Here is a 27,246-nt window from a genome sequence, read left to right on the forward strand (position 1 = left end):
CATCTGGGTAATATAAGTTACCCAACTGTTATCTCCCGAAGAAGGGATAAAAGCAAACACTATTTATCCTATAATCTGCAAATATTTTGAAAAGTGAACCAGAATATCAATAAAATGGCTTATCATCAAGGTCTTGTAAGAGTTCTAAAGGACATTTATTTAGAAATCAGAATGTTAAATTTAGAGGCAAGAACTGTGCAGATGAGGAGCAAGTATATATGAGTGACAGCGTTGTAAATTGTATTGGGGGTTCAAGGGACCGGGGAAGGACACTGTGTCCTGAAGTCACTCCTTCCCAGAGACGTCTCTGCTGATAAGAGCCGGTTGTTGTTCCTGGTGACAATGATCGAGGGGGACAAGGCAAAGGATCACCCTGTGGGCTCCTGCAGCAACGTGCAGAAATGGGGATGTGGCCTGGTTTATTTATCATGGCTAGACGTGCCCTCACTCTTCTGCCTGCCGCAGAGGATGGGTGCGTGTCCTTGGAGCTTCTGTTGCTGTCTCCATAGTCATCTCCCGACCCTTTTCAGACGTCCCCCCAGAGGCTTGCTGCCCCAAGGGCCGGGGGACACAGGTTGTGCGAGCCGGCTGCGGAGGGCGAGCCACAGAGGCATGGCTCACGGGCCAGCCTGATGCCGAGTCTCTGCCGTGGAGGAGTGCTGTTGGCCGCCCAGGCCGCAGTGCCCGCCGGCTTTGTGGGTCTGCATGCTGGAGGGCTGTCCCCATTGCTCTCAGCTCCCCCGGCACTGCAGGGCGTGTGAAATACCTGCTGTGGGACCTTGACTCTCTCGGCCCCCTAAGGTGGCCATCCTGAAGTCTAACCTCAGTGCTATGGGGAAGAAGGGAAGAATGTCCAGGGCAGGACTTTTGGGGATGGCCAGGAGGGATGCATGGCACAAGGTGTGCAAGGGGGGTCGGCAAGGACACCAGGCCCTGCCTTGCAGAGGGACATCCTTGTCCCTCTCTGGCTGGGTTGCCTCCTCCCTTCTGCCTCTCTCTCCTTGGCTGGTGCCGTCTTGCATCCTTTGCTTCCCTGTCAGCCTCCTGCCCCGTGGATGCCATAGGTAGTGGCACATGGGCTCTGGTACCTGAAATCTGCCTTAACACGCTGCTTTGTACTTCTGTTGCAAAACCGTGAGTGAAAAGCAAGGTTTAGTTAAGAAATGATTTACCATGCTCTACTCTGACTGAAAAATATAAATAGAGTTAACATAGGTGTTGGACTGCATGTTTTAGGGCTTCAGTGAGTTATCCATCAATTATGTCATTGTAAACTGAAGGTGAAGTTACGCCTTCATAGGTCTGGAATAACAAATGGTTGAACTGAACCTCTGCTGGGTACTTCTGCTTGAATTTATTTTAGCATGTGAAGAGGGTACAATTGGCAGAAATGTCCTACGTGAAGGGCTGGGCACCTTGCAACTGCGTAGGTCTTCCTTTGGGATAAAGCAGCAGTTCCTGTAGCATGTATTCCTGTGATCCAAAAGATGGAGAAATATTAAGAATGTAAGTGTGTGTGTGCGCGCTCACACATGGACATACACACGCATGCTGTTCCTGTAGAAGGTAAATATCAATTTTGATTATCTGAATATTGATGTAGCAATTTAGAAACAGCTTTCCAAGAGAAGGTATCTGCACTGTTATATTTACCAGCATAATGAAATCAGACAACCTTTCAATCCATAAATCACAGTACAGTATTTGCCATTACAATTTCTATGGTTGTACTGAGCAAGCAACACTATCCAAAGAATTTTATTAAATCAAAGTAATAAAATTGAAAATCTGTATTGACTCTTCTTTGGCTTTTTCAGGTTCTTTTACATTTTGGCCTGAGAATATATTTTGTTTGTTTTTCAGACTCAGTTTTATTTACTTTAGTTACATTATTTCTCAGATTGGAGGCCATCTGTTAAATCTCAGTAACCTTTTGTTGTAAAGCTTGGGACATTCTCCTTGGTGTTTACTGGCTGCAGCATAACACACATTTTCTAATCATCTTTGCTATTGTGCTGATTTGAGAATTTGAAGCGCAGAGTGGGTCTAAGCAGGCCACAGGAATTTGTGGCTTCAAGGCAATGATAAGAAATTTCTTAATGGCTTAGTAAATGCATTTAAAGTTGGTTTTCAGTCATCTCAAGATATGTTACTGCTCAAGGATGGCTTCAGTGTAATATTCTTTCCTCTAGAAGACAAAGTGCGAGGGGATTTGTACGTGAGCGTGACTGCAGACAGAAAGTAGAATATTTTTCTTCAAGAGCCTTAAACATTGTCCTTAATATATTTTCACTCCGCACAAACTCAGCTCCTGCAATTTTAGCTGAGAACGGTTTTGCAGATCATACTGTGGAGGTGCCCACCGGCCAGTGGGACTCCACTGCTGGCTGGTCACTTCCTTTGGGCCTTCAATCCAGATCAGACCTTCACACCCAGACCATGGGGAGCCCATGGAGGTCTGCAAAAGAGAGCATGGGTCTGCCCAAGGATGCCTGTTAGCGTGACCTGGCTTTCTGCGGTACGATCAAGACACCCAATTCTTCTCCAGCTTTCAAGTTATGGAAATAGATCACTTCCTCAGTTGTGGTCAGAGGAATTTTTCATCCATCTTTGGCAACTATTTTAGAAAGGCAGTAGACATCCCTCAACAAGTCTTATTTTTGCAAGCTGAGGGCACTGCACAGCAGCTCTTTATTTGTCACTGTTTTCTGTATCTTCCCTAACAAACTCAGTTTTCCACCCTGTCTACTTCAGATGTTCTCTGCAGCTTTGTTCATCTTATCCCTTGTGTCAGCAGCTCTAGGTTTTTCTCTTTCATTCTCCTCTTCATCTTCCCTACAGCAATCGTACATTCTTTGTCTGATTTTTTTTTTTTTTTAAATGCCCAGAAGCCGCTGTGTCTTGTACCCTGCAGCATCTCCACTTTTTGCAGCAGCACCATGTGTATCCCCAGAACTGGATCCCCCAGTCTCTCTGCCAGTGCCAGGTCTCCATGCGCTACCACTTCCTTCCATTGCAGCTACTCCTGGGAGTAAATCATGAAGCATGTCAACGTAGTGGCCTCTCTTGGGAGAATGCGCGAAGGATGAGATGAATGGTGGTGTTCTGCTAGAAGGCGTTTGGTGACTGCTATCAAGTGGTCTTTTGATCTGGAGACAACCAAGAGGTCCTTGCAGTTCTGCGATACAGATGTCAGGAGCTCTGCATCCTACCCTTCTTCCCTCTCTTTTTGCCCCTTGCTTCAGTTTTTTGGGGCATTCTCCTGGTCTCCGCAGGATTGGTGTCCAACCTGCTTGCAAAGGTTATCTGCGTTATTGGCGTTGATCCAATACAGCTCTCTGAAGCTGTTGCACCAAAATCCCACCAAGTTGAATGTAGGGCTTCACAACCTGCGGGACCTAATATTAGGGCTAAATGCATGTTTTCCGTAAGGACCAGCAGCCAACTTCCAAGGCGCTTGAGGAGAAAGCAGTCATGCCTATGTGCGCAAACCCCAAGCCGACATTTAATTACTTCTTATAGCTGTATTTTTAAGGAAAGGGGTTCCAGTTATCTCAGATCATCTGAAGAACGATGTGGCAACCTGATCTTGTAAATATGCTGAACAACACTTGTGTTCAGACGCTTATGCTCACTCATCAGCATGGTGATCATCTCTGGCTTAAAAATAGCTCCTTTTTTCTTTATTTATCCCCAAAATTTACTCTCTGATGGAAACCATGCCTGTCACATGTTTAAAACAGATTTTCTTCACTGTGCGTATGGAGGAAGGTAAAGGAAGTGATAAATCTCTAAAAACAGTATGATAAAATAAATCCTCTCTAACTAAGGGGCCAGATACTGAGCCTTTTTCTCCTTCAGGGTCTTGATCTGTAGCTGGCTCTGCTGACTGTGAGGTGACTTCTGCTGCAGCAGGCTGGAAGTGCCCTTGCAATCAAACAGGAACCCCAAGGACTGAAGCTGTAGATCACCATATCCAGTGTATAACTGGTGTGCTGTCTGTCAGCAAGGAATAGATTGAGGAAACTTAAAAAAAACAGAAAGCAACACAAAAAAACCTGGAAAAAATCTGCCATGCTTGAAAAAACTAAGTAAAAACTTCGGGGCTTTGAGAATTTATGACCTTCCTTTTCTTGCCCCCAATAATCTGAAGAAAATCCATCATCCTTCCTCCCTGTTTCTGACACAGGAAATATTTTATAGTTAGTTATTTCCCTCTGTTAGCATCCAATTGATAACAGGATCAAACTACCGACTACACCCTCATCCCTTTCCTCCCCATGTTGCTGCTGTTTGGATCTGGGGAATAATTAACTGTGCATCATGGTGATGCGGCTGCTGTAATTTAATGTTTCCGTCACACCGATACCCTACTGATGGATGGGCAGTTGTTGAGCTTTCTGTCGTAGAGACTATGGGGCACGTCGGGGCGGGCGCCAAGCATCTCATCCCGCTCCACTGCGGCATCAGGCCTCTGCTGGCTGCAGTTCGGCAGCAGCAATGACAGCTATTTCCCCGCCTGCCCTCCTCTGTTGACCAGAAGAAAGGGAAAAGAGGAGGAATGCTTTTGTTCCTGGGGGATAAGGTGCTCCAGCAGTGGCCGCAGGATGCGGAACGGATGCTTTCTGCTTGCGGTCCTCCCCGCTCTGCCACAGACAGGCTTCAGCTAAAATAAACCAGTGTTCCACGAACCTTTGAAGTGCGCTCATCTTCTGAGTCACTTCCCTGTCACCCGACGGGCAGCATGATGCCGAGGGATGTTGTTCTTGCGTCGCACGGGCATGCTCAGACTTTCATCTCGCGGTGGCCGTTCGGCCTCCTATGTGATTTCCTGCATGAGTGGCAGCTTCGCCTTTCCTGAACATCTTCCTTTCTTCTGGCATTTTCCAAGGCAGTGGAAAGTTAGGACCATTGGAAACACACGGAGACTACATTAGGTGCCTCTCCTGGCCTCTGAATGTTCCCCTCTACTTTCTTCTGTCTGCAGATTATTTGTATCTTAGTGGAAGGGTCTGGGAGCAGTGCTGTCAAAACAGGTTGCCTTCTCCTCCTTCTTCCGTGACGGCCACTACGTGGCAAAAAGAAGTGCGGCCTCTCGGGGCAAGCTGGCGCGCACACTGGCAGTGCTCCATGTGTGTCAGACGGACCGCCATGATAGGGAATCACGTTCTGCCGTCATTCGTGATTTTACATCGTACCATTAAAGAAAACCCTGATGTTGTAATGCTCTCGGTTCTCTTTTCTATACCTGAAATTGCCAATTATATGAAATAATTTGTGACGAGCCAAAAAAACCCCCAAAACACCAAGTGCCTTTTGAATGAAATTGCCCAGAGGTCTATTTTCTTCTTGAATCAGTCCAAAGACTTTAATTTGATGATGTTGAGATTTTTGCCCTCCAAACAATATAATTCTTTTGGTTTTAATTAAAGAATTTTTTCCTTTGCACTAGACTGATGCTAAACTGGCTTCACTAAATCTTCTTATGCTGTAAGTAGCAGTGACCCAGATAAACACATTTAAAAATGCAACTACTGAAACTACAGTGTGTTGCCTTTGTAAGATGCGGCAAGAGAAACACTAAAATAATTCTATACATTTACAGGGGTAGCAGGTAGCATCGTATCATTAACAGCAGATTCATAGATAAATTTAATTTTTTTAGATTACACATACAGATCTGCATGAAAAAAGTGTTACTTGGTTTGGAGTCAGAAGCTTGCAAGTTACAGAGAGGCCTATGAAAAAAATTACTTTTTCCTTTTGTGTATGTCCTTTTGCAGCATAGCAAGGTCTTTTGAAAAAGAGGGGATAACTGTATATTTAAGAATGCATTGTAACGCAGCCACACAGAGTCAGGAGCATATAAGCAACCAGGATAAGGTTGCATTTCTGTTCTCCTCAGTGCCTGAGTTTGCAGCTTTGGTGGCTTTTTAATGTAAAGGCTGGGCTCTAGTCCCAGCCAAACCCACTGGGTGCCCACGGCCCACCTAAAGCCAAGGCCTGGAGGAGACACCTGTCCTCCACTGGCTGTGTCAAGGACGCAGACGTTGCCAAAGGGCCTTGTTTAACTATATTTAGGTAAACTCTTTCCAGGGCCCCAAAAATTGTGGTTAAGGGGATGCTGCCCATTGTTCCAGATGCACATTTTGTGTGTCTTTGTGTGTACGAGCGCTGCCCAGGATGCTCCGGTAACGACTTTACTCTGCCGTCGGAGTGCGCTCGCTCCAGTTACCTCGTTAAGCTCTGATTACACGTAACTACTGCTGCTCCGAGAGCGAATGCTTCGGCCAAAACTTCTCTTCCTGGTAACTATTGCCCAAGTCATGACCAGCATGGAAGAAATGGACGGAGCTCAGTGCTCAGCCCAGCACTGAGCGGCCTCAAGCGCCCGTGCCTGTGGCTGCTGGCTGGGGAGAGCCAGGCACTGGCGGGGCGGGCTGCGGGGCATCCCTCGCACCCCATAACTTGTTCAAACGCGGACCTTTCCACTCCGTTTGGTTTTGCGGATTTTTTTAGATGTTGGCGTCGGCTGTGTTTACACAAAGAAGAAATATACGCTATCGGGAACAATTGGATAATAAACAACCTTTAATTAGCACCGAAGACACAAAGGGACCTAATCCCTCAGTGCCTGTTTAGACAGCTAAACCCAAACAGCCGGCCTCCAGCGCCCCGTCGCTGGCGCCCCGCAACACTGTGGCCGGTGCTGCTGCTGCTGCCGCTGCCGGGTCGGTGGCTTTGGTGCCACCACCATGGGGGGTGGCGGGTGCCCGCCGCCCCCGGGCTGCTCCTCTTCCCACCCCTTGGCCTCTGCCAGCCTGCGCTGGCGGCTGGGTCCTGGCAAAAGCTTCACCCCAGAGCAGGGGCCGAATCGTCCTTAATCACTGTAAGGACAGGGCAGGGTTTACTAGGCATTCATCGTACTGGGTGACTTTGGGACCTTTGAAGATCCACCCCCCCTTTAATTAATTTTTGGTAGTAGCATGCTCTCCTGCTTGCTCTGGTTAGCATTAAGCTATAAAATTGCTAATGTCGGACAAAAAGTCAATGGAGTCTATTGATTTTTCATGCTTTTGCAGCATGCTGCGGGAGCCTTTCCACTGGACATGGAGGACACCTGGGGGTGGCAAGATGGGTGCACGCCGGCACCCGCTCCCCACGGCCGCGTACCCCGTGAAGCCATGGGTGCCGGCACTGACTTTGCCAGTGGGGTCCGGCCAAGGGCCCTTGCCTGAACAGAGGCAAGTGCTGCACCCAGCAGCCAGCAGCTGGCTGCCATCCCTTGAGATTACCGGAGTTAACCTACATGAAGCGTTTTCTGGGAAATGCACCGTGTGGAGATGGCCCTTTTAGTTGTACAAGGCAGCCAAGGAAATGCAGGTTGGTCGTTGCAGCCTGGCCCATCCTCCCCGTTGCAAAAATTGTGGATGCTGAGTTTTGGGCGGCTCTGGCACCCTCTTGGTGTGGAGCACATCTTGGCAGAGAGCTTGGCTCCTGGTTTGTGGTGACTCACGCCTGCCCTGGTGGCCACCCTTCCCGGTGCAGCAGTGGCCAGCAGCTGTCCGCTCGGTTTCTCAAGCTATGGATCACGACACCTTTTTGGGGAAGATTCAGCTGGGGTCGCAAAGGGTTTGTGCTCACCAGGGGACAGCTGTCTCCTCTGGTTTGGTTTGTGCTGTTCAGATGTTTACCCAGCTCGGCCAACGGTTTGGCACCTGAGCGCGACCACCGACACGTGGTAAAAACAGAAGTTTTTCTTGGTTGCCGCCTTAGCTCTCTGGGCTTCCTTTGCAACCCCTGTTGTGGTGTGGTTTGTTCCTGCTTTGCCTCTCATGTTGCAGACTCCTCTGATTTCCCTCAGCTGCCACCCCGGGCAAAGACTGGCCAGCAGTGGCCCCCGGGAGCCCAGCGGCCTGGCATGTGCTGCTTTGGCACCTCACAGACCGCCCGTCCCTGCACGGGGGGTGCCTGGGCAGGACAGCCCAGCTGGAGCCACAGAGTTTCTTGGGGCGGTGTGGGGCAGACCCACATTTTGCATGCAGGAGGAGCCAAAAGGTGCAGCAGCCCCTCTGTCCGGCAACGGCTTAGCCCCCTGAGCAGGGGGCAAGTGCAGAGACCTGATGCTGACTGCTCCGCTGGAGGGATGGTGGAGAGCTTTTGCAGGAGGCAAGGGCTGGGAGCATCTGCCCTCCCCCTTTGCCAACAGCAAGCTCTTAAATGAGCATGGTTGTTTTCTCTAACACCCACCAAGAAAATACTGAATATTTTGTACTTCTTGGGTGCTCTTGCTGTTTCTATCTGCAAGAAAGGGTATCATTTTTGTAGCTGAGCTTGTCTACCAACATATGGATTTGCCTGAGGCAAGACGAGCATGTGCCGTTTCTCATGACTTATACAGGCTATAGGCAGTTTTTATTCCCTGAAATTCTTATGTAGTTATAACTACTTCCTCCTTGTTTTGCTGATCTCCCAAGCGCCGTTGTGCTCCCTTCTGGTTACTGTCAGGTACTTGCTGCCGCAGGAGCTGCAGTAGTTCAAGCCGTCCATCTCCATCCCTGCTCCTCTGGCCAAACCTGGTGCACCCCTACTGAGACAGCAGGAGGGGGTCGGCCACCCCGGGGACAAGGAGCTTAAGGGCTGGCACGTGGGGATGGAGAGGGTTGGACAGGCACAGGCGACACCCCAAGGCTGTCCCCATTTCAGGGGGCACGTCTGGTGGTGGCCCCATCCTGGTGGGAACAGGCATTGATGTTGATGCCCTCGCATTGGGTACCTGGGGCGAGGGAGAAGGACCACGTGCATCGCCCGTGGCGTTGGAACAGGCGTGGGGTGGGGTGGGTGGTGAAAGCCGGTGCCTAAGGGAGGAGAGGACTCAAAATGGTTAAGCCTGGGAGCAGCGATGCTGTGGCAGATCCCCACCCCCAGCACTGTACAAGGAAATGCTTAGCTCCAGCTACATGAACGACGTGTCAGAAAAATATATCATTGCCTGAAACAGAATATACACGAAGTGGGAGAGACAAAAGTACCCTCGGACCCCCTTGCTCGGAGCTGCCTCCCAAAAAGACTTCAGAGGGGCTGACCTTCCCCTCAGCCTGCTCTTACACTGCTCCTGTATTTGCCTTAGCGCAGGAGATGAGGGGAGACAGCCTCAGGTCCTGTTCTCCTGTTATTACAAGGATAAGCTAGGACATGGTACAGCTATGGAGGTTTTTATTTGTGGGTTATTTGTTTGGCTTTCCCGAAGGAAGAGCCTGTGAGAAGTATGTTCTTCCCTAATAGAGCATCACCTTACATTTTCACGGCAGACAGTCTACTCCACCTGCTGAGGTGGCCTGAAGAATCAAGAAGATTGACAGCAAAAAAATTTACTTCAGAGCTGCACCGGTCTGCTGGCAGGTATTTTTTTTGTCTGTTAGTTTTGTTCTTCTTTATTTTTAATTTCCTTTTCTTTGTTGTTGTTGATAAAGGAACAAAGCTGCGCGGTCAGCTTTGTTCCTTCACAGTCTACAATCTGCATACCGAAATTCAGTTCTTTAAAGAACTGACCGTGTGAGGAATTAACATCAGGCTGCAGCCCTGTGTGCCCTTCCATGCCAGTGTGCAGGACCTCCTACATCTAGAGCTTCATGGCCATAGAGCAACGGCACCTCACCGGGAGAGCTGAGCCGTAGTCACGCTGTGGAGTGTATTGCTGAACTGCTTCCTAAGGCTGAGCTGAACAGCCAAATACGAAATCTCCCAGTCAGATTTATTGGAGTGGCCTGGTGACATTCCCCAGAGGACTTACGATCTATGGTGATGGATGACGCCGATCCATTAACGTAGTAGTCTCATCTGGGAAAGATGTAATTGTTGTTCTGCATCCTGCAGTTTCCCTAAGTTTTTCTGAACACATAATAGCACACATCGCAGCGGAAATTGCTGGTGAAAAATGCTGCAGTAAATATGTCAGGGGCTCTATATCCTACGGCAGCGCACTCCTCTTCTGGAACCACGTGGCCATCATTAAGATAGGGGAGGTGATAATAACAAAATTTGGTATACTGCATTCATCATGATGTATGTGCTCTCCAAAGGTTTGATGGAAAAGTATGGGCAGGACCGACCTTGTTTCCTCTTGCAATACGAGTCGGCGAAATATGTTCATGTTGACTGGTTCATAGTATCAGGAAAATAATATTTACTTTTACCTGCAATAGCAGCACTGTTTTTACAGCACTGGTTGCCCTGCCTGCATTTCCTGAAATACAGCCTTTTTTTTCTGAGTGGTCGGAGTCTGGATCCCTGATGACAAGGAGCATTATTACTTTTTTGTGTAGTCTGGGCACAGTTTGGAATAGTCTCACCTCCATGCAGTATGAGCAGTGTGTCGGTCAGAGCCAGGATACCCGGCTGGAGAAGACTCCTTTGAACTGGCTGGAAGGTTTCTGTTCATATAGCATCAAATTAGTAAAATTTGGACATTAACATTCACACTTAGGCAGGCTGTAAGTGCTCTGGCAGCAGAGAAACATGGTAGACCTTGATAAAACAGGAGGAGGAGGCACGCTGGAGGAATGCAACTGCAAGTAGTGGCCAGCAGCTAGACTGAGAGGGAAGGCAGTCCTGTGCCAGCTCAGTGAGTGTGTGCGTGCGTGTGTGCCCACCCATCCCCACAAATGATGGATAATCTGGATTGCAGCAGTAACTGGAATCCAAGCTGAGGTCTGTGCTTTGTGCTAATCATGTGCCAAAACGATCTCTGCCCAGAAGACCTCACAGTCAAATGGATGAGGCAAAAGGCACTAGAGAAGAAGTACTTGCCTGTATGCGTGTGCATGCAGGGCTTTTGTAGGTGTTAAAGGTAACCTTGACCGGTTAACTGAACAGCAGTAACCTCAGTGGCACTGAGATGCAACAAGACAGATTTTCAGTATTTTCTGTTATTTATGTAATTATTTGTGGTCAGAGGCATCTATATTTCACAGTTCAGCACAGGGGCTTCTAGGAGGGCTAAATTGGTCTTTGAGGGTGAAAACATGTTGAACAGTTGTGAGATCTTCTCGTTATATCCATCAGCACCGTAATGCTGCATCTCACACTGGTGTTAGCTTGAATTCAGTCAGAAGGCTGACATCTTGTGCATCACGGAGAGAAGAGGTCATTTCTCTGCCTTTCAAAGTCAGACCAGGAAACGGCCCAGACACTGGGGTGAAAGCAAGTGTTTAAAAGAATGCGAAATTCAAAGAAAAGAATGCTGCAGTTTTCCTCATATCACAGGAGTCCTACATTTTTCTGTCTCTTTTAAGCAAAATCCTTGCAGCTGCTTACAAATTTTGCAGGGATGAAAATAAGGGGCTATTTTTGCTTGAAAGTTTTTCCATCCACACGTTTTTAGATAGGGTGGTGCAAGAGTAGGGCAAGTTTGAAATCTGCTGAGGATTAGCACTGTCATGTAGCTGATGAAATGTTGGGCTTGGTTTATCAAAGTGATGGGGTGGAGAAGAGGGAGAGTCAGTCTAATAAATCTGAAGCTATGAACATAAAACTTGATCTTGAAGTGGCAAGCTGAAGGAGCATTTGGTTACTCATGCCAGTGGGGAAGGATGAAGTATTAAATATCCGCATTTTGCACTGGGGGAGGGAAGACTCCTCTACCCTTTTGCTCCCCAAGCAGCACCCCGATATTCCTGCACCTTCCTATCTGCCCGTGCTCCCAAATGAGACCCTGTCCCACAAGAGAAGAGAAGCTGATGAGTCTGTTTTCGGTCCCCAGCTCTTCGGCCCATCCCTAAATCTTGTCATTTGGGACAGTGTCTGTGCCACTGAGAGCCATCAGAGCTACAGGCAGGAGAAGGGGTTTGCCCTTTCAGCCCACTGTGGCAAACTGGGTGGCACGCGTGCGTGTGGTTAATCACCTGCATGTCCTTACCTGTCATCTTAGATAGGAGCATTCATACCTCAGCAAAAAGGATCTGCGAGCTGGAAGGTTCAGTTTTTTACTTGGTTTTGCTTTTCTTTTCATTATTTATTTATTTAAGCCAGGCTATATTAGGAAGATGAGAGGTTATGTGAAAATTTGGCTTTTAGTTGATTTGAGATGGGTTACAGAAGTGTCGGGATTTGCTATTCTAACCCCCATGGCTTTAAAATACAATAAAACTGGTTTCTGCTTGTTCTTCCTCTCTGTCTCAAGAAGATCTAGAAAGCAAGACAAGCTTAAGGGGAGTCCCCTCAACGGCGGTGAGGTTAGCCCTATTCTGGCCTTGTCTGCACCAAGAAAAAGTGGTTTTTAACTGGAGCTGGCATGCCGTAAGGAGGGGATGGGAAAGGGTTTGCAGCACATGTGAGGGGCCGGGGCTCTCGGGCCGCATGTGGTGCTGGTGGCACCTCACTTCGTTCATGTGTTTTGAGCTGGTGAAGCTGGTTTACCCCTCGAGGGGTACTCTGGTGTGCTTCGCTTGTGTGGCTAGTCGGCAGACAGCCAAAGTGGTCGAAACTATGTTGGTATAATGGGGCAAAGTCAGATGTTTCACCTGCAAAAGTGCTGTAGCAGTTTAAAAACTGATTTTTAACTTTATCTCTCTAACCTGTTGGCTGAGACTTGGTAACTGGTCTGTGAGGGGTCCCTGTCCCTTGTAACCAGGAGCGAGACAGATTCACGTAAGCAAGAAGAGATGGGCAGTGGATGGCAGCCTTTGCCACACCGATACCAATTCTCATCTGGGTGTCGGAAAAGATCAAATGAATGTAGTAAAAATATCTGAGCCTGGGATCAGTGGAGAGGGTCAGGACAAAATAGCTAGCCGAGTGTCTCTGAGCAGAGAACAAACCTCTGCCGGGGAACTAATGAGGCTTTGAAGTCGTTTCACTGACATCAAACTTGGAAATCCTTTGTAAGAACTGAGATGCTTTAAGGACTGTTTAATAAAGCACTTGACTGGGAAAGGAGCAAATATTTTATCAGGCTGACACCAAGTGCTTTTTGTTTCAAGTTTTGGGGGAAGCGGGGCTGGCAATTACATTTAATTGGTATCCTTTTCCTCTCGTTATCATTGGTGTATTGATTGCTGGGAAAACAAAATGCATGGTTTTTAAAATTTACTGTAAAGTAACGGCTCTCTTGTTTGTTTTGTTTAGCTCTGTTCTCAAAACAGCTCATTTTTCTTTGCTTTGCTGGCAAATAAAATGTTTTGATTGAAAATGATACTAAATAATCAGTTAAATGGGATATTTAATGATAGGAAAAATTGTTTAAAATATTTTTTTCCCATAGGAAAATCATGCACTTTACTTTTTGAGCCTAAGAAGTCTGTTAATGCTAGCGTGAGTCTGCATTCTTCTTACAATCTCTCACTCCAAAAGTAAACACATGGATGCACCACGTGTGTGAAAATTGTGGAGGTCAAGGTATAGTAAATCTCAGGAGCTCTGATGCAAGAGAGATCCCTAGAGTAAGTCCAGTTTCTCCCTGATATAATTTTAATTTAGACTTTCTTAGACTCTCAACCCACTGCCAGTTTGCCTTCCTCGTGGGAAGCTGACCTACTGTGTGAGAAGCAAGCCTGGTAGACGAGAGGAGAGCAGTGGATATTGTTTACCTGGACTTGAGGAAGGCCTTTGACACTGTCTTCCATAAGATCCTCACAGACAAGCTGCTGATGTACAGGCTGGACGAGCAGACAGTGAGGTGGATTGGAAACTGGCTGAACGGCCAGGCCCAGAGGATGATGATCAGTGGCACAAAGTCTAGTTGGAGGCCAGTGACTAGTGGTGTACCCCAGGGGTCAGTACTGGGTCCACTCCTGTTCAACATCTTCATTAATGATCTGGATGATGGGCACATCATTACCCATGTACCCACAGCAAGTTTGCAGATTACACAAAACTGGCAGGAGTGGCTGATACACCAGAGGATCGTGCTGCCATCCAGAGCGACCTCAACAGGCTGGAGAAATGGGCTGACAGGAACCTCATGAAGTTCAACAAGGAGAAGTGCAAAGCCCTGCACCTGGGGAGGAACAACCCCAGGCACCAGTACATGCCGGGGGCTGCCCAGCTGGAAAGCAGCTTGGCAGAAAAGGACCTGGGATGTCCTGAAGGACACCAAGTTGACCATGAGCCAGCCATGCACCCTTGTCACAAAGAAGGCTGATGGTACCCTGGGCTGCATGAGGAGGAGTGGTGCCAGCAGGTCGAGGGGAGGTGATCCTTCCCCTCCCCTCAGCACTGGTGAGGCCACACCTGGAGTGCTGGGTCCAGCTCTGGGCTCCCCAGTACAACAAAGACATGGACATACTGAAGAAAGTGCAACAAAGGGCCACAAAGATAATGAAGGGACTGGAGCATCTCTGCTGTGAGGAAAGGTTGAGAGCTGAGACTGTTCAGCCTGGAGAAGAGAAGGCTCGGGGGAATCTCATCAATGTACAGAAATACCTGAGGGGAGGGTGCAAAGAGGACGGAGCCAGGCTCTGTGCAGTGGCAGGACCAGAGGCAATGGGCACAAACTGAAACACAGGAGGTTCCCTCTGAACATCAGGAAACACTTTTTCACTGTGAGGGTGACCGAGCCCTGGCACAGGCTGTCCAGGGAGGTTGTGGAGTCTCCGTCCTTGGAGATATTCAAAAGCCATCTGGCCATGGTGCGGAGCAACTGGCTTTAGGTGGCCCTGCTTGAGTAGGGGGGTTGGACGAGATGACTTCCAGAGGTCCCTTTCAACCTCAACTAGTCCTCGATTCTGACTGTAGGTGGCCCTGAGATGACTTGCAGAGGTTTCTTTCAGCCTCAACCCATCTGTGATTCAGTGACTCTGAGCAAGCAGAGGTGCACAATGGGGCTGAGAGGCGGGGAGGGGAGTGCGGTGGGACTTACCCAGGAGCGAGCAGCCCTTCAGTTTGGCTTTTGGGAAGCTGCTGGTGAGAAGATGCTCCCCCAGGGCCACGCAGGCAGCACCTCTCCACCGCAGGCGCTCAGGGCAGAGGTGTGATTGCTGGATTGCCAACGCACCCGTCCCAACCCAACGCTGCAGCCGCCTACATCCCCATCCCAAGGGACTACATCATGCTTTGGGAGGAGACACCTGCACGCTGCCAGCAGCATCGAGGGAAGGCTGATTTAAACAGATTCTTCTGCAGTCGCAAGAGCAGTAACTCGTCTTCCCTGTTTGAACAGAAATTTGGAACGTGAAAGCTGCACCAAGTCAGAAGAGCCGCCTGGGTCAAAGGGACGTCGCCGACCTGGGCGGCACGTGACTCAGCAGTAATTATGGCTGGCAAATTTATATTTGTCCTTCACACGTCAGGTTTAATACGTCAGATTTCCATGCACTGTCTCCGCCTCAGAGTGTGTGTTCAGCTTACTGCAGGCTAAGCAAGCTCCCGCTCTTTAAGGCATTTCTGTACTATGCCAAGGGAAAAAAATAAACCACCGTTCAAAAAGTTTTATTTTTGGAATAAAATAAAATGTTCCTCCAAGCGTGACAGTTTAGAGACCCCAGGAACTGGGATGTGCTGCGGATATGAGAAACTTGAGCATTTGGGAATAGCAAGATCAATCTCAAATAATTTCAAAGTAGCCTTGTTTTTATAGTGCCTGCTTATATGTAATACTATATATTGTGTGAGCAGTGCTCCTATTGAAAGTAGGAGACTGTCAGTTAAGTGTTATATCTGGTTAGTGGAATAATTTGTGAATGGAGCAGAGGAAGGGAAAAGGCATGTGGCAGTACAGCAGCATGTGCTATCTCCCTTATGCTTGGGGTATGTCACAGTTTCTGCTGCAAATCTAGGGTTTTTTTGTGAGGCTTTCAAATTGGGTATAAAAATTCACTACAGGTTGAAATTTGTCAGGCAAATGCTCTATTCCTTCCACAGCATTTATCGTCTGTCTTGTATATATTGCCCTTGGGAGTAAAGACACTGGTTTCAGGCCTGTGACAGGATTTTTTTTTTCAATTGGTCTGATTTGTTTTTAAATGAGAAGAAAGTGAGTTCTCTCCTCCCTGGAATGGATTGCTAACTACAGGCTGTTGACAATAGCAATGTAGTTAGCAAATATATGACTCTAACACGGCTCTTTGCAGGCGATTAGCCTGTGCAATAGGCAGACCGCCATGGTATTTCTCAGCTGAACTATTTAAAAGACCAAAGTACAATCAGCCAGTCAAGCTGCTGCATTTGAGAACGATCGTGCTGTGTGCCGAAGCAGTGTATACATATTGTCAGTGTCCCATCTATAATGTGCCATTTTGCGCTGCCGTAATGATTTCCTTTCCCTCTCATTCCCCTAGAGCTTAACAGCCTGGATGGGAGCTTTGACACAAATAGGTTCGCCTCCCGGAAGGATCCATAATGCAGCGGTGGAAAATAAAAGCGTACCTGTTGCATGAGCTGCATCGGAGCCTTATTATTCCTCTGGCGTCTTCTGAAGTTGTCTGATGAGATGCTCTTATTTTAACTGCTCCTCGGCAGCATCCAGCTCATCCTCCACGGTGTAGCTCCCGTAGAGTGAGATGTAACATGGGGCAGTGTGTAGGTGTGTGGTGAGCAGGGGATGTTGTGCAGAGGGATGGGGAAGAAAGGCTGCAGGTGTAGATTTCATACCAGCGGGGATACCCCGGTGTAGCCCTCCCTCCTCTCTCTGGCTGGTACCAGAGTAAATCCTGCCTGTCTTTCCAATGTCTTTCTCACCTTGCCCTCAATCACTTTTGAGTGGTGCCTCCTAAATCTTAACAGGGAGTTGCTGGGTATTTGAGTCAAGGCAACGAGGCGGGAGAGGGCAGGGCTAAACTGGGATGTTTCCCCAGTGCCCCTTGGAGGGGACAGAGAAGTACATCCCCAGTGGTTCCCCTTTGGTGATGACCAAGGGATGGGCATCAAGCCCCCTTTCCAGAGGCAATGGGACTGCGTTTGGGGTCCGACTGTGAGCCGGCAGGAGGGTGAAGGGCTGGTTGCCTTAACAAATGTCCTGTGGGTCTCCTCCGCTCTGCCCGCCCCGTACCTTGGAGGCGGTCACCGTCGGCCCCTCCTGCGAGCAGAGAGGGGACAGGTCTCACCGGCCCTCCTGGTGCCTCTGCACCCGGCCGAAGTGTATAGGGGGTATCAAACGCAGCACCGTGAATGGTGAAACGCAGGGGAGAAGGCTAGTTCACCATTAGCTCTGAGTTGGTTACTCCTCTGCCCTTTGGTGCTTGAGGATTACACTACTAAAAGGGTATGTGGGATAGCCAGGATTCTCAGTCCCAGGTGCCTGAATACGTGAATCGGTGGGAAATGTGAGAGGCAAATGCTGCTGAAATCATCTGTGGCTTGCATGTGTGGGAGAGCCCACCTGTATGTTATTTGTGTAGTAATAGCTCCATGTATTTGGTATATGAAAGCTCACTTTATTCAAATACATTTTTTCTATTCTAGCAACAAAACACCAATAACAATATGGTAAAGCCTTTATTTGTGTATGGCTCGAACTATACAAACCAAAATTTGTAGGGTGGAAGATGATTTATAGTTGGTTGGTCTGTGTCAATATGTGTCCTCGTTGCCCACTTGCTGCAGAAGGATGCAGAAAGATGGGTCGGGCTTCGGCCGCTGAGACTGCTGAGGACGGGCAGGCCCAACCCTGAGCTCCTTCAGAAACCCACGTCTCAGTAGGGCGCAGGTTGGGTGCTTGGTTTCGTGGTGCATCAAGGGCGATGGGGCGTGCTGCCATGCGGTGGCAGGACCAGCCTGAGGGGGACCGGGGCGTGCAGGACCTGGCGTGGCACTCTGATCGGGTGCGTGCCGCCGGGGGTGCTCGGCAGGTCTGCCGCCCTCCCAAAGGGGCGGTGGGGTGTCCCCGTCGGGGATGCTCTCACCACAGCCCTTGTTAATGGGCTTCTGCAGAGCGAAAATCAAACATGTTGCTTCTGGCAGGAGGATCAGTGACGGCAAGCAGTGAGTTTTGGCAAAACATTGAAGTCCAAATCCGTCCATAATTTTGTCCCCAAGCTGTTCCATTAAGTCAAGATTTCTAATTTTGGTTTGTGTTTGATACTGTGTTTACACTGAGGGGAAACCCTATTTTTCCAGGAGATACTGAGCAGGGCGTCCCACAAAGGGAGCAGCTGAGGCCCTTCCCATAGCATGCACAATATAATTTGAATTCTGTGTAGACAGCGAGGTACAAGCCGCGGTACGGACGAGCAAGCAGAGCGCGGGGACAGCTGCGTACGGTGCAGTGCTGCGGTCCCACAGGAAGGCACACAACAGCCCTGAGAAAAGTCTGTTGCACGGCCGTCAGCAGGAGGTAAAAAAAATAAGCTAGGGTTATCACCACCCCTTTCATGGCATTTCTGTATAGCTAACATACCATTTCCTGTACAGTTACACACATCATTGCATAGTGCCATGAACTTAACTCATATCAGCACCCCGGTGGGAAAGCCTGGGTTATTTGCAATAGGGGCTTGTTTCAGTGTTGCAAGCTTCTTTTCAATTAAAACAAACAGCAAATTAAATATTAAATAGATAAGTAGGGAAAGTGAAATTAATTGATTTTCCGGCACTGAGGTGTGGTAGACAGAGGAAACTTAAGGCAATTTCACTGAATTATATTACCTTCATTTGAGTATATTAGGTACATGAAACTTGTTTTAAAAACTGGGTAACTCTGAATAATTTATGTGCAGTGAAGCAGCAATCTTAAAAAAAACCCAAAAAAACCCAAACCCAGCACATCAGGTTGATTTTTATTAAAGGAGAAATATAGTATAGCTATCACTGTTAATACCAACACTGAAAATTTACTTTAGTTTAAGTGACCTCCATGTTGACTTACAGTTTTGTACTGTGTTCTCGGTGTACGTCATATAAAAAAGGAGTCCAGGAACTACAAAACACCTCTTTGGACAACTTCAGACTGTCTCTTGATCCCAGATCTTCAAACATTTCCTCTTTTGAGGCTTGGGGACTTGGATCCTTTTCACTCTGTCTGCTTACTGACCTTGATAATAGGTGTTTAGTGTAATACATGTTTAGCAGCCCTGGGATTGCCTCCTGGGTGAAACCGAAAATTGCTTTACAGGGCGCAGGAGTCAGTTGCGGTGGGACTCCGCTGTACCTGGCAGCCAGCTACCACCAAGCTGCAGGCTGCAGGCAGGATCGTGAAATATTTTTAAGTGTGTGTGTATATATATATATATATGTGTGTTATTTTTTTTTCTGTAGTGATCACATGCTCAAGAAGCAGGTGCACTGGAAGTACGGAAAGGTACACTTCCACATAGGAAAGGTGGGGGAAAAAAACCCGCCCCAAACCCATAAACCTGGGTCGAGGGTTGCACCTCACCTTTCTCATCTTCTCCTTCCCCTCGCACGGTGGGGCCCTCCCGGAGGCAGTGTAGGACTGCAAGCTCAACAATATATATTTATAGATCCCAGAAACATATAGGATTCAGTGTGGAAAACAATATTTGACTATGCTCTAAAAAAAAACCCCGATCAAGCCCACAGGCATTTCTTCAAGGTGTCTGATGGTGATAGATGAGCTCTTCTTCCTCTCATCTAGATATTTCTTCTGCCTCTAGCCGTGTCGCCTTTTAAAGCAGCAATGGGGGAATTTTATTATGTTTTATACTTTCATCTTCGGCGGTGATCTGTCTCTCTCTCTCCATGGGTCCGTACAGCATGCTAATCCCTCAAGTCTCTTACGCAGCATAATTTTCATCTTAATTTTTCTATTTCTCAACGTTAAATGGGTTTGCCAGGGGAACAGGGGGTCATTTCCTGTCCCCGCCAGATCATTAATTCTCTATGAAAACACTGCGATCTCACGCTTTTCAAGGAAACAGAAACATCGGGAAGAGCCAGTGTCATGTGCAAAATACTCGGGTGTGCTGCAGCAGCTGGAGCAGCAAAGATGCTCGTGTACGCTGCAGAGACCATGGGGTTTTAAAATGGTCACTTTAAAAACAGGGAGGGAGAGATTAGCTAAGAGCAGCAGAAAATGGCTTTTTAATTCCTTAACAGAAACAACAACGTCTATTTTTTTTCAGCTTGAATCTGCTGAGCGGTCTCCTCATTGTCTTTAGTTTTAGAAATGATTGCTCTTCTTCTTCCCCCCCCCCCCCCCCCCAAAACAAGACTGGCCCAATTTTTTTGATACTGATACTTGTCACTTTCTGAATAAGGGTTTTGATTTTTGCTCCTGTTTTTCGGTGCTTGGGCACCTCTGCCTGCTTGTAATCTGTCTCAGCCGAGGCTGGAAAAGGAAACAAACAAAAAAACCCTCAACCCTGTTTTTGCGAATGTTTTCTGCAGAACATTTCATGAGATGATGAGAAAAATCCGGAATTATTCTCCTTAAGCCAGCAGCAGGAGAGGAAAAGAAATGACTCATCTGTTTACTTTTAAAAATCCTTTTCAAGAACTCAAACGTGCCTGATAAATTATTAGCATTTTACCCAACCAGCCTCCGCTATTAACTCCTGGCATTTCTGTAGTCTTGCGCTTGCCGTAGCATCTCGCTGCCAAATCCAAGGATTTACAAGTCTCAGGAGAGACTTGGGAGATTTCCTGCTTCCCTGCCTTGGCCATTTTTTAGCCTTTGTTTGTGGGGTTTGGGGTTTTTTTCCCCTTTCCCCTGTCCCTTTTGCAGGTTTGTCGGTCTTAGAAACATCTATGTGAGCAAATCATTTCGGGAAGCGCCAGAGCCGGCGGAGCTCCTCGCCTGCTCTCAGATGCAAGACACATCCCCAGGCTGGGAATCCTCACCCATCCAATTTCGGAGTGGTGCTGCCCTCCCTATCATCCCAGCACCAGTGTGCCTGCGGGACGCGGGGAAGCGCCTCGTTCCCACCGGCCCGGCTGGCCGGGTGGCGGCGATGGCACACGTTTTGCTCACAGGGAGCAGGATTCAGCCGCGTGCAGGTGAAAAATGTAAATTTGAGGTGCGCCGATGCTTTCCCATGGTAACGGAGTTGAAACCGGACAAGTTTCCATGGTGATTATTACTGTGGCAGGATGTGCCGCGCACTTCGGGAGAGGCACGGGCGGCGCCAGGCGGAGCGGCCAGCCCCCAGCCAAAGTCTGCCGGCGGCAGCTCGCGGGGTGGAAATTGTTTATCCTTCTAAATAAATGCATGCGCAGCACCATTAATTTGCTGCTTTTTTTTTTCCAGGGGGAGGGGAATGTTAATCTTTTTGGGAAATAGGCTGCAAATTTCACCGCGATCATGAATGGAAACCATCTCTGCCCTTTTTTGGGGCCCTTTGGTTAATATAACGGGTTGGGCTGTCAAAATAAATTTGAAGTTGCTTTGACTTTTTGTTATTCTTCGGGTCTTTAATGAATCAGGTGCCTGGTTCATATTACTGTCTCTATCTAGCTCTGTGGCAGGGTGAGCGCTGGGGTCTGGCTTGGTTTTGCTTTGCCGTTGCCTGGCCACGCTCCTTTCTCACCCTGCACACAGCAGTTTCGGAGGTGCTGTACGCACCGTGCAGCGCTCGCCTGCTTGCCTTTAGTAAATCCCACCGGGATGAAAAAGGGATGAGTATTGTAGGGGAATCAAGTACCCTTCACCCACGGCGGAACATTTCTTAGCTGCAATATTTTTAGAAATGTTTGTTTTGGGGGCTTTTGTTGAGTTAAAACAGCGCACTGTCGCTCGGCTCTGCCACGCACTGTCATTACATGAAGCTTTGTTTAAAAATGTGAAACGGACGGCCCGAGTCCTTGTTTCAGGCTGTGTACTGGGGGGGTTATTTTTGGCTGCAGGCAGTCCTTGAAGCCTTTTAAATTATGTGTGTGTACAGCTAAATATAAGTTCCTCAAAACTCTTCGTACAACACTCAGGGATGTATGTATATCCAGCATCTCTGTATATACAGTACACTGTATTATGGAGCCATTAGCCTGAAGCGTGGAAACGTTTAACGGCTTTTCTTTGGCAATGGGGTCTTTAAAGGCAATTACAAATATTATTTTAAGGAGGAGATTTATGCGGTGCCTAAAATATGTTTCTGGCTTGCAGGCCAAATTATGTCGGTGCCGATGCTCGTGGCAGCGCGGAGCCGCCGCGGGTCCCGCTGACGGCGATGTAGAGGCAGCGCCGGCAGAGCCCGAGAAGCCCTGCGACATGGAGGAGCTGTACAAGGACGCCCCAAACCTGCCCATGGACGTCACCAGCTCGCCCTCGGCGATGGCCAACAACAAGCTGGAGAATGGGGTGGCCCAGCTGATCACAGCAGAGGCCTGGAACATCAACTCGGCCGACCTGATGAAGAAGGCCCTGTCCCCGCTGGTGACAGTCCCCGCGCCCTCCATCCTGACGCCGCCGGCCGAGTCGCAGAGCGGGGTGGCCCTGAAGGTGGCGGCCACCGTGCTGCAGCCCATCTGCCTGGGGGACAGCCCCGTCGTCCTGCCCATCCATCTGCAGGTCGCCGGCAGCGCCGCCCCGCAGATGCCGGCCACCAACGCCGCCACCCCCTACGTCATGACCACCCAGGGCCCCGTCCCGCTGCCCGTTCTCCTGGAGCAGCACGTCTTCCAGCACCTGAACTCGCCCCTGGTGCTGCCCCCGGGGGCTGCCTGCCCCGCCAGCCCCCTGCACGCCGGCCTCTTCCCCGGCGCCGCCGCCCCCGTCGGGCAGCCCCAGCTCCTGGACCCAAAGCCCTCCGGCCAAGCGCAGGAGCCCGTCCTGCCCCCCGTCTTTCAGACACCAGGGTTCGCCGCCGTCCTTCAGGACCTGTTTCCCTCCCAGGGCGCCCTGGGCTCTGCCCCCTGCCAGCCGCCCCCCGACTATGCCGCCCTCCCGCCCCAGGCCTTCAGCTCGCCCCTCTCCCCGCTGGTGCCCCCCGCCACGCTGCTGGTGCCCTACCCTGTCATCGTGCCCCTGCCTGTCCCTGTCCCCATCCCCATCCCCGTCCCCATCCCCGTGCCCCACGGTGCCGAGGCCAAGGCGGCCCCCGACCCGCCCAAGCCGCCACTCTTCACACCCCACTCCTGCAAGGGCACCCAGACCCCCCTGGAGAAGGAGGAGACGAAGCCCTTTGACCTCCTCCACCCACGGGAGTTTCCCCAGCTGAGCCGCCACACCGTCATCAAGATGGGCGGCGAGAACGAGGCGCTGGACCTCTCCATGAAAGGGCCGCCCGTGCCCCGGGCCAGCGAGGCCGCCCCGCCGCTGCTGCCTGAGGACGGGGCCCTGGACCTGTCCCTCGCCTCCTGCCGCAAGCCAGGGGGGCCCCACGGGGAGGCGGCCGGCACTGGCCCCACCGCCGCTGCCGAGGCCGGTGCCCACCCCGCGCCGGACAAGCTCCCCGGCCCGGCCACCCCCTTCACCCCTTGCAAGCCCCAGGAGGCATCGGGCAAGGCGGAGGGCAGGGGGGCGGGCGGCGGGCCGGCTGAGCTGCTGCGGCAGCCGCAGAAGTGGCTGGTGGAGCAGGCGGGCAGGGCGGGCTGCGAGCCCAAGGCCGGCAACAACATCGAGATCGTCAGCACCTCGCAGACAGCCAAAGTCATCGTCTCCGTCAAGGACGCCGTGCCCACCATCTTCTGCGGCAAGATCAAGGGCCTGTCGGGGGTCTCCACCAAAAACTTTTCCTTCAAAAGGGACCTGCCCCAGGACTCGGTGCTGCAGTGCTACGACGTGAAGAGCCCGCCCGAGCCCCGGGACAGCGCCGAGGCCCTCAGGAAACCCGTCAAAAACAGGAGCGTAAAGCTAAAGAAAATGAACTCGCCGGAGATACATATTCTTCCAATCAAGAAGCAACGGCTCGCTGCCTTTTTTCCAAGAAAGTAAATTATGGGTTTTTAGAATTTTAAGATTATTATGAGAAGAAGAAAAAAAAATAATAAAAAAGATGCACTTGGTTTTAAACTCATTTAAAACTTTAAACTATCTTTGTAAGTTATTTTTGGGGGAAGGGGGAGAGGATTGGATGTAGAGTCCCTATAAGCTGGGTTGTTTGTTTTTTTTTCCTTTTGGTTTTTTTGTTATTGAATTTTGACTTTTCATGGGAAACTGAATAAAAAGCAACCTATTTTTCAAGCAGATTGCACATTTTGCAGCTTTAATGGAGTAATGGATGAGTCAGAGGGGTAAGAGCTATTTTCACTGCCATAAAGTGCTTTGATGATGTAATTCTTCATAACGGTCGGAATGGAAATTTCAAAATAAATGTTTGTACGTGCTAATTGTTTGCGGCATTTTTTGTCATTTCTGACTCGCTTTCAGTGTACAGAGAAGGTTTGGCAAAAAGTCTGTAAACTGTAAAGCGCTGCAACTGACTTGTGATGAGCCTAAAATGTTAAGAAAAAAATAGCAGGCTAAGAAAAATTATATCGTCCCGCAGCACTGTCGGAGAGCACGTCGCAACAGCTGCTAACGATGCGCCCAAACAAGCTTCTGGAGAAGCGAGAGCGAGAGCGAGCGAGCGGTACAGCCCAGTGCGCACCTAACACCAGCTTCATTGCAAGAGACCCACAGGAAACGGTCTTAAAATATTAAGTAATGTTATCAGTCATTTAAAAGAGAAGAGCCTAAAAGTGAGGGGAATTCGGTTGCCAGGGGTTGGGAGGGGAAGGAAAAGTCGCATAATTTTTCCCAGCCTGACTACAGATACATGGAAAAGTTGTTTATTGTTAGTTTTCTGAGTTTCTTTGATGGCTGAAATCAATGCACATGAAAGAGCAGAACTGTGTAACTTTATCACTCGGCAGTGTACAAGCCATCCACGTCAATGGAGAAATGTGAATGTACAACTAAAATAAAAGTTCTGGTAGGTTACGGTTTTGCACTTGTGTATGGAAATGAGCTAGAGATGCATTATTGTGTGTTGGCTTTTAAGTTCACACATCTCGCTTGTAAAAACCCATCCCAAGGGAAGGACGAACATGAGAGCAGGAGAACGATTTTTGGTGGGCGCTGCCTTTTTTGTGGCTATACCTGTTACATAGAAAAACTCTTTTTTGTTACTGTTTCGACTGACATGTTACCAGCACCGCACCAGTACTGTCTAAATAAAAAAGCCATTGTAAACCCATCAGCTGGATGCCGTCGCACAGTAACTGTGCCTTCCTTTACCTAGCTGCAGCCAAGCTACTTCCAAGACTCCTCTTGGACAGTTTTGGGAAGGTTTTTGCAGTTGTTCGCGCAATGAGAAGTTGCCCAAAGAAGCGAAGTCTAATCCCATCCTTAGGCACTGGCATCATGCCGAAATCTGTTGAAACTTTTGATGCCAACAGCCACCAATTCACTATTCAGAAAACGTATCTGCATTAGGAGGTTAGGAAAGAGAAATGCCATTTCTCTTTTCTTGGGCTGAAGGATCCCTGCCCTCTTGCTTAATATGACAATAGGGGACTTTCACAGAAGTGTAGCATCAAATTCTGTCAAACTTGCTTTTTAAGTATTTTTAAAGCCTTTATTTTTCCCAAAGCTGGCAGAACTGACAGTGTTCAGAAGAGTGTAAAGTGTTGATAGATTCATTAATGTTTAGTCATCTGACTGTATTTTTTTTTTAATATTTTTTTTTCTTAATTGAAAATACTCTGCTACTTTGTTTTGCTCCTTCCAAGAAACTGTGCTGATGAAATGTGTCATCTTCTGGTTATTGCAGTGCAGAGGCTCAGGATTTCGACATCCCTTGGGACAGCTATCCCAGTTGTCACGGCCCCACTCTGTTTCAGCTGGGCCCATTCCAGTGTGTCAAAAACCTTCTGAAAATGTAGTTTTCCCCAGGGCTACACCAGATTACTTAAAAAGAACGAGGTCACAGCATTAGCTGCTGTCATTTTTATTTCACAGTTGACAGAAGCAAGTTCAAAAGAAGTTCCTGAGATTTTTTTTTTAAAAAGCATGTGCTGCTCACACTGGTGGTTACATCTGCTGCACTGACTGCCCTGATCCCCACCATCCTTGTGCGAGCATCATCCCCTGCAGCATCCTCAGCAGGCGGAGGGAGGCGTCCAGCCGATGCGCACCCCTCCTGCCGGCCACGGGGCACCTGCGACAGGCAGAGCAGCGCCCGTCGGTGACACTGGCTGCAGCTGCTGAGGTTTTCCCTCCTCTCCTTCGCAGGCCTTTACTGGGAGCTGTTGGTGCTCCCAGGTTAACTTCGATGCCCAGGCTACCTCCCAGCCGCTCTGCACACAGTGGTCTGGTTTAACTGAATTTAGACCACAAGCCCCAGAAACCCTGACAACAAATAAGGCTAAATCAGCTTTATGCCATTATAAACCCATAGAAGCACTTTCAAAACACCCGATGCCTACGGACGACTAATTCAGTTTAAAGCCAACTGGTACTGGTTGCAAAGGCAGACCAGACCAGCACCCACGCGGATGCATCTTCCCCCAGGCCGTTACGAGAGTAACTGCAACCTCTGCTCTCTGAAACGGGGCTGAGGAAAACCAGAGCAGGCTCCAGCTGTGCTAGCATCCCCCTTTCCCCCACCCCGGACCGGCCCCCCTGGCTTTATGGGGCCGTCTCCAGAAGGACCAGGCTCCCCAGCACTGCTGGTCACCATGGATGTCCCCCACAAGGCAACACAGGCTGGAGCCACCCCACGAGAAATGGAAGGACAGAGCAGACTGGGCTCACCCACCCCACCGCCGCCTTTTCCATTGCTTAAACTGCATTGGCAGAGGGGATATTCTGAACAGCAGCTTTCCGGGAAGGCTTAGGGCAGCTCCCGCTCCCTCCCCTGCTACCCTTTCATGCAACCCTAGCCTTCAAGGCCGTGCCACGGGAAGAGGAGCCATGCACTGGCACCTCTCCTGATGCTTAACTCTGTTGGGCAAACGACACTAAGTAGGGACCATTTGCCTCCCACCATCTCTCGTGTGTGAAGCATGAGACCTACGTCTCATCGGCACGGGGGAGAAGCGGCCACAGAACAAGGTACTTAATTACACCAAGATTGAGCACTTCCACCTCCTCCTCGCCTCTAGCAGCAATTACAGATTTTGTATATTGGGCCATTAATTTTCTACAGGGCTACATTTTAACTGCTTCTGAAACTTCTGTACGAGGAGAAGGACGTGGAGCTGCACTCATGATATATGGAGCTTCCATTTCTGGTGGCTGTTAATGGAGACATTAATACCTCTTGTGAAGTTGAAGGGAAAGTCATTAAGCCATAATGGTAGGAGGAAGATGTTTTACAATGATGGGTATATGCAAGGGGGGGGGGGGGGGGGAGAGAGAGAGAGAGGAGCAGTGCAGACGCTCAAGGGCACCCCTTGTTGGCTCCAAGCTTCCTTTCACTTGGACTTTGGGTGTGG

At 49.2% G+C, this 27,246-nt stretch overlaps 1 protein-coding gene across 1 annotated transcript in view; it reads left to right on the forward strand.

The window, feature by feature from the left end:
* RAI2 (retinoic acid induced 2) overlaps nt 1-24,509 on the forward strand; it is a 47,279-nt gene extending 22,770 nt beyond the window's left edge. The window contains exon 2 of the mRNA XM_050905269.1: nt 21,992-24,509. Within this exon, the coding sequence (XP_050761226.1) occupies nt 22,097-23,761 (1,665 nt within the window). The 5' untranslated portion in view covers nt 21,992-22,096 and the 3' untranslated portion in view covers nt 23,762-24,509. The remainder of the gene's footprint in view (nt 1-21,991) is intronic.
* Nucleotides 24,510-27,246: the final 2,737 nt, after the last annotated feature.

Source organism: Gymnogyps californianus, chromosome 1, assembly GCF_018139145.2.
Source record: "Gymnogyps californianus isolate 813 chromosome 1, ASM1813914v2, whole genome shotgun sequence".
Taxonomy (NCBI): Eukaryota; Metazoa; Chordata; class Aves; order Accipitriformes; family Cathartidae; genus Gymnogyps; species Gymnogyps californianus.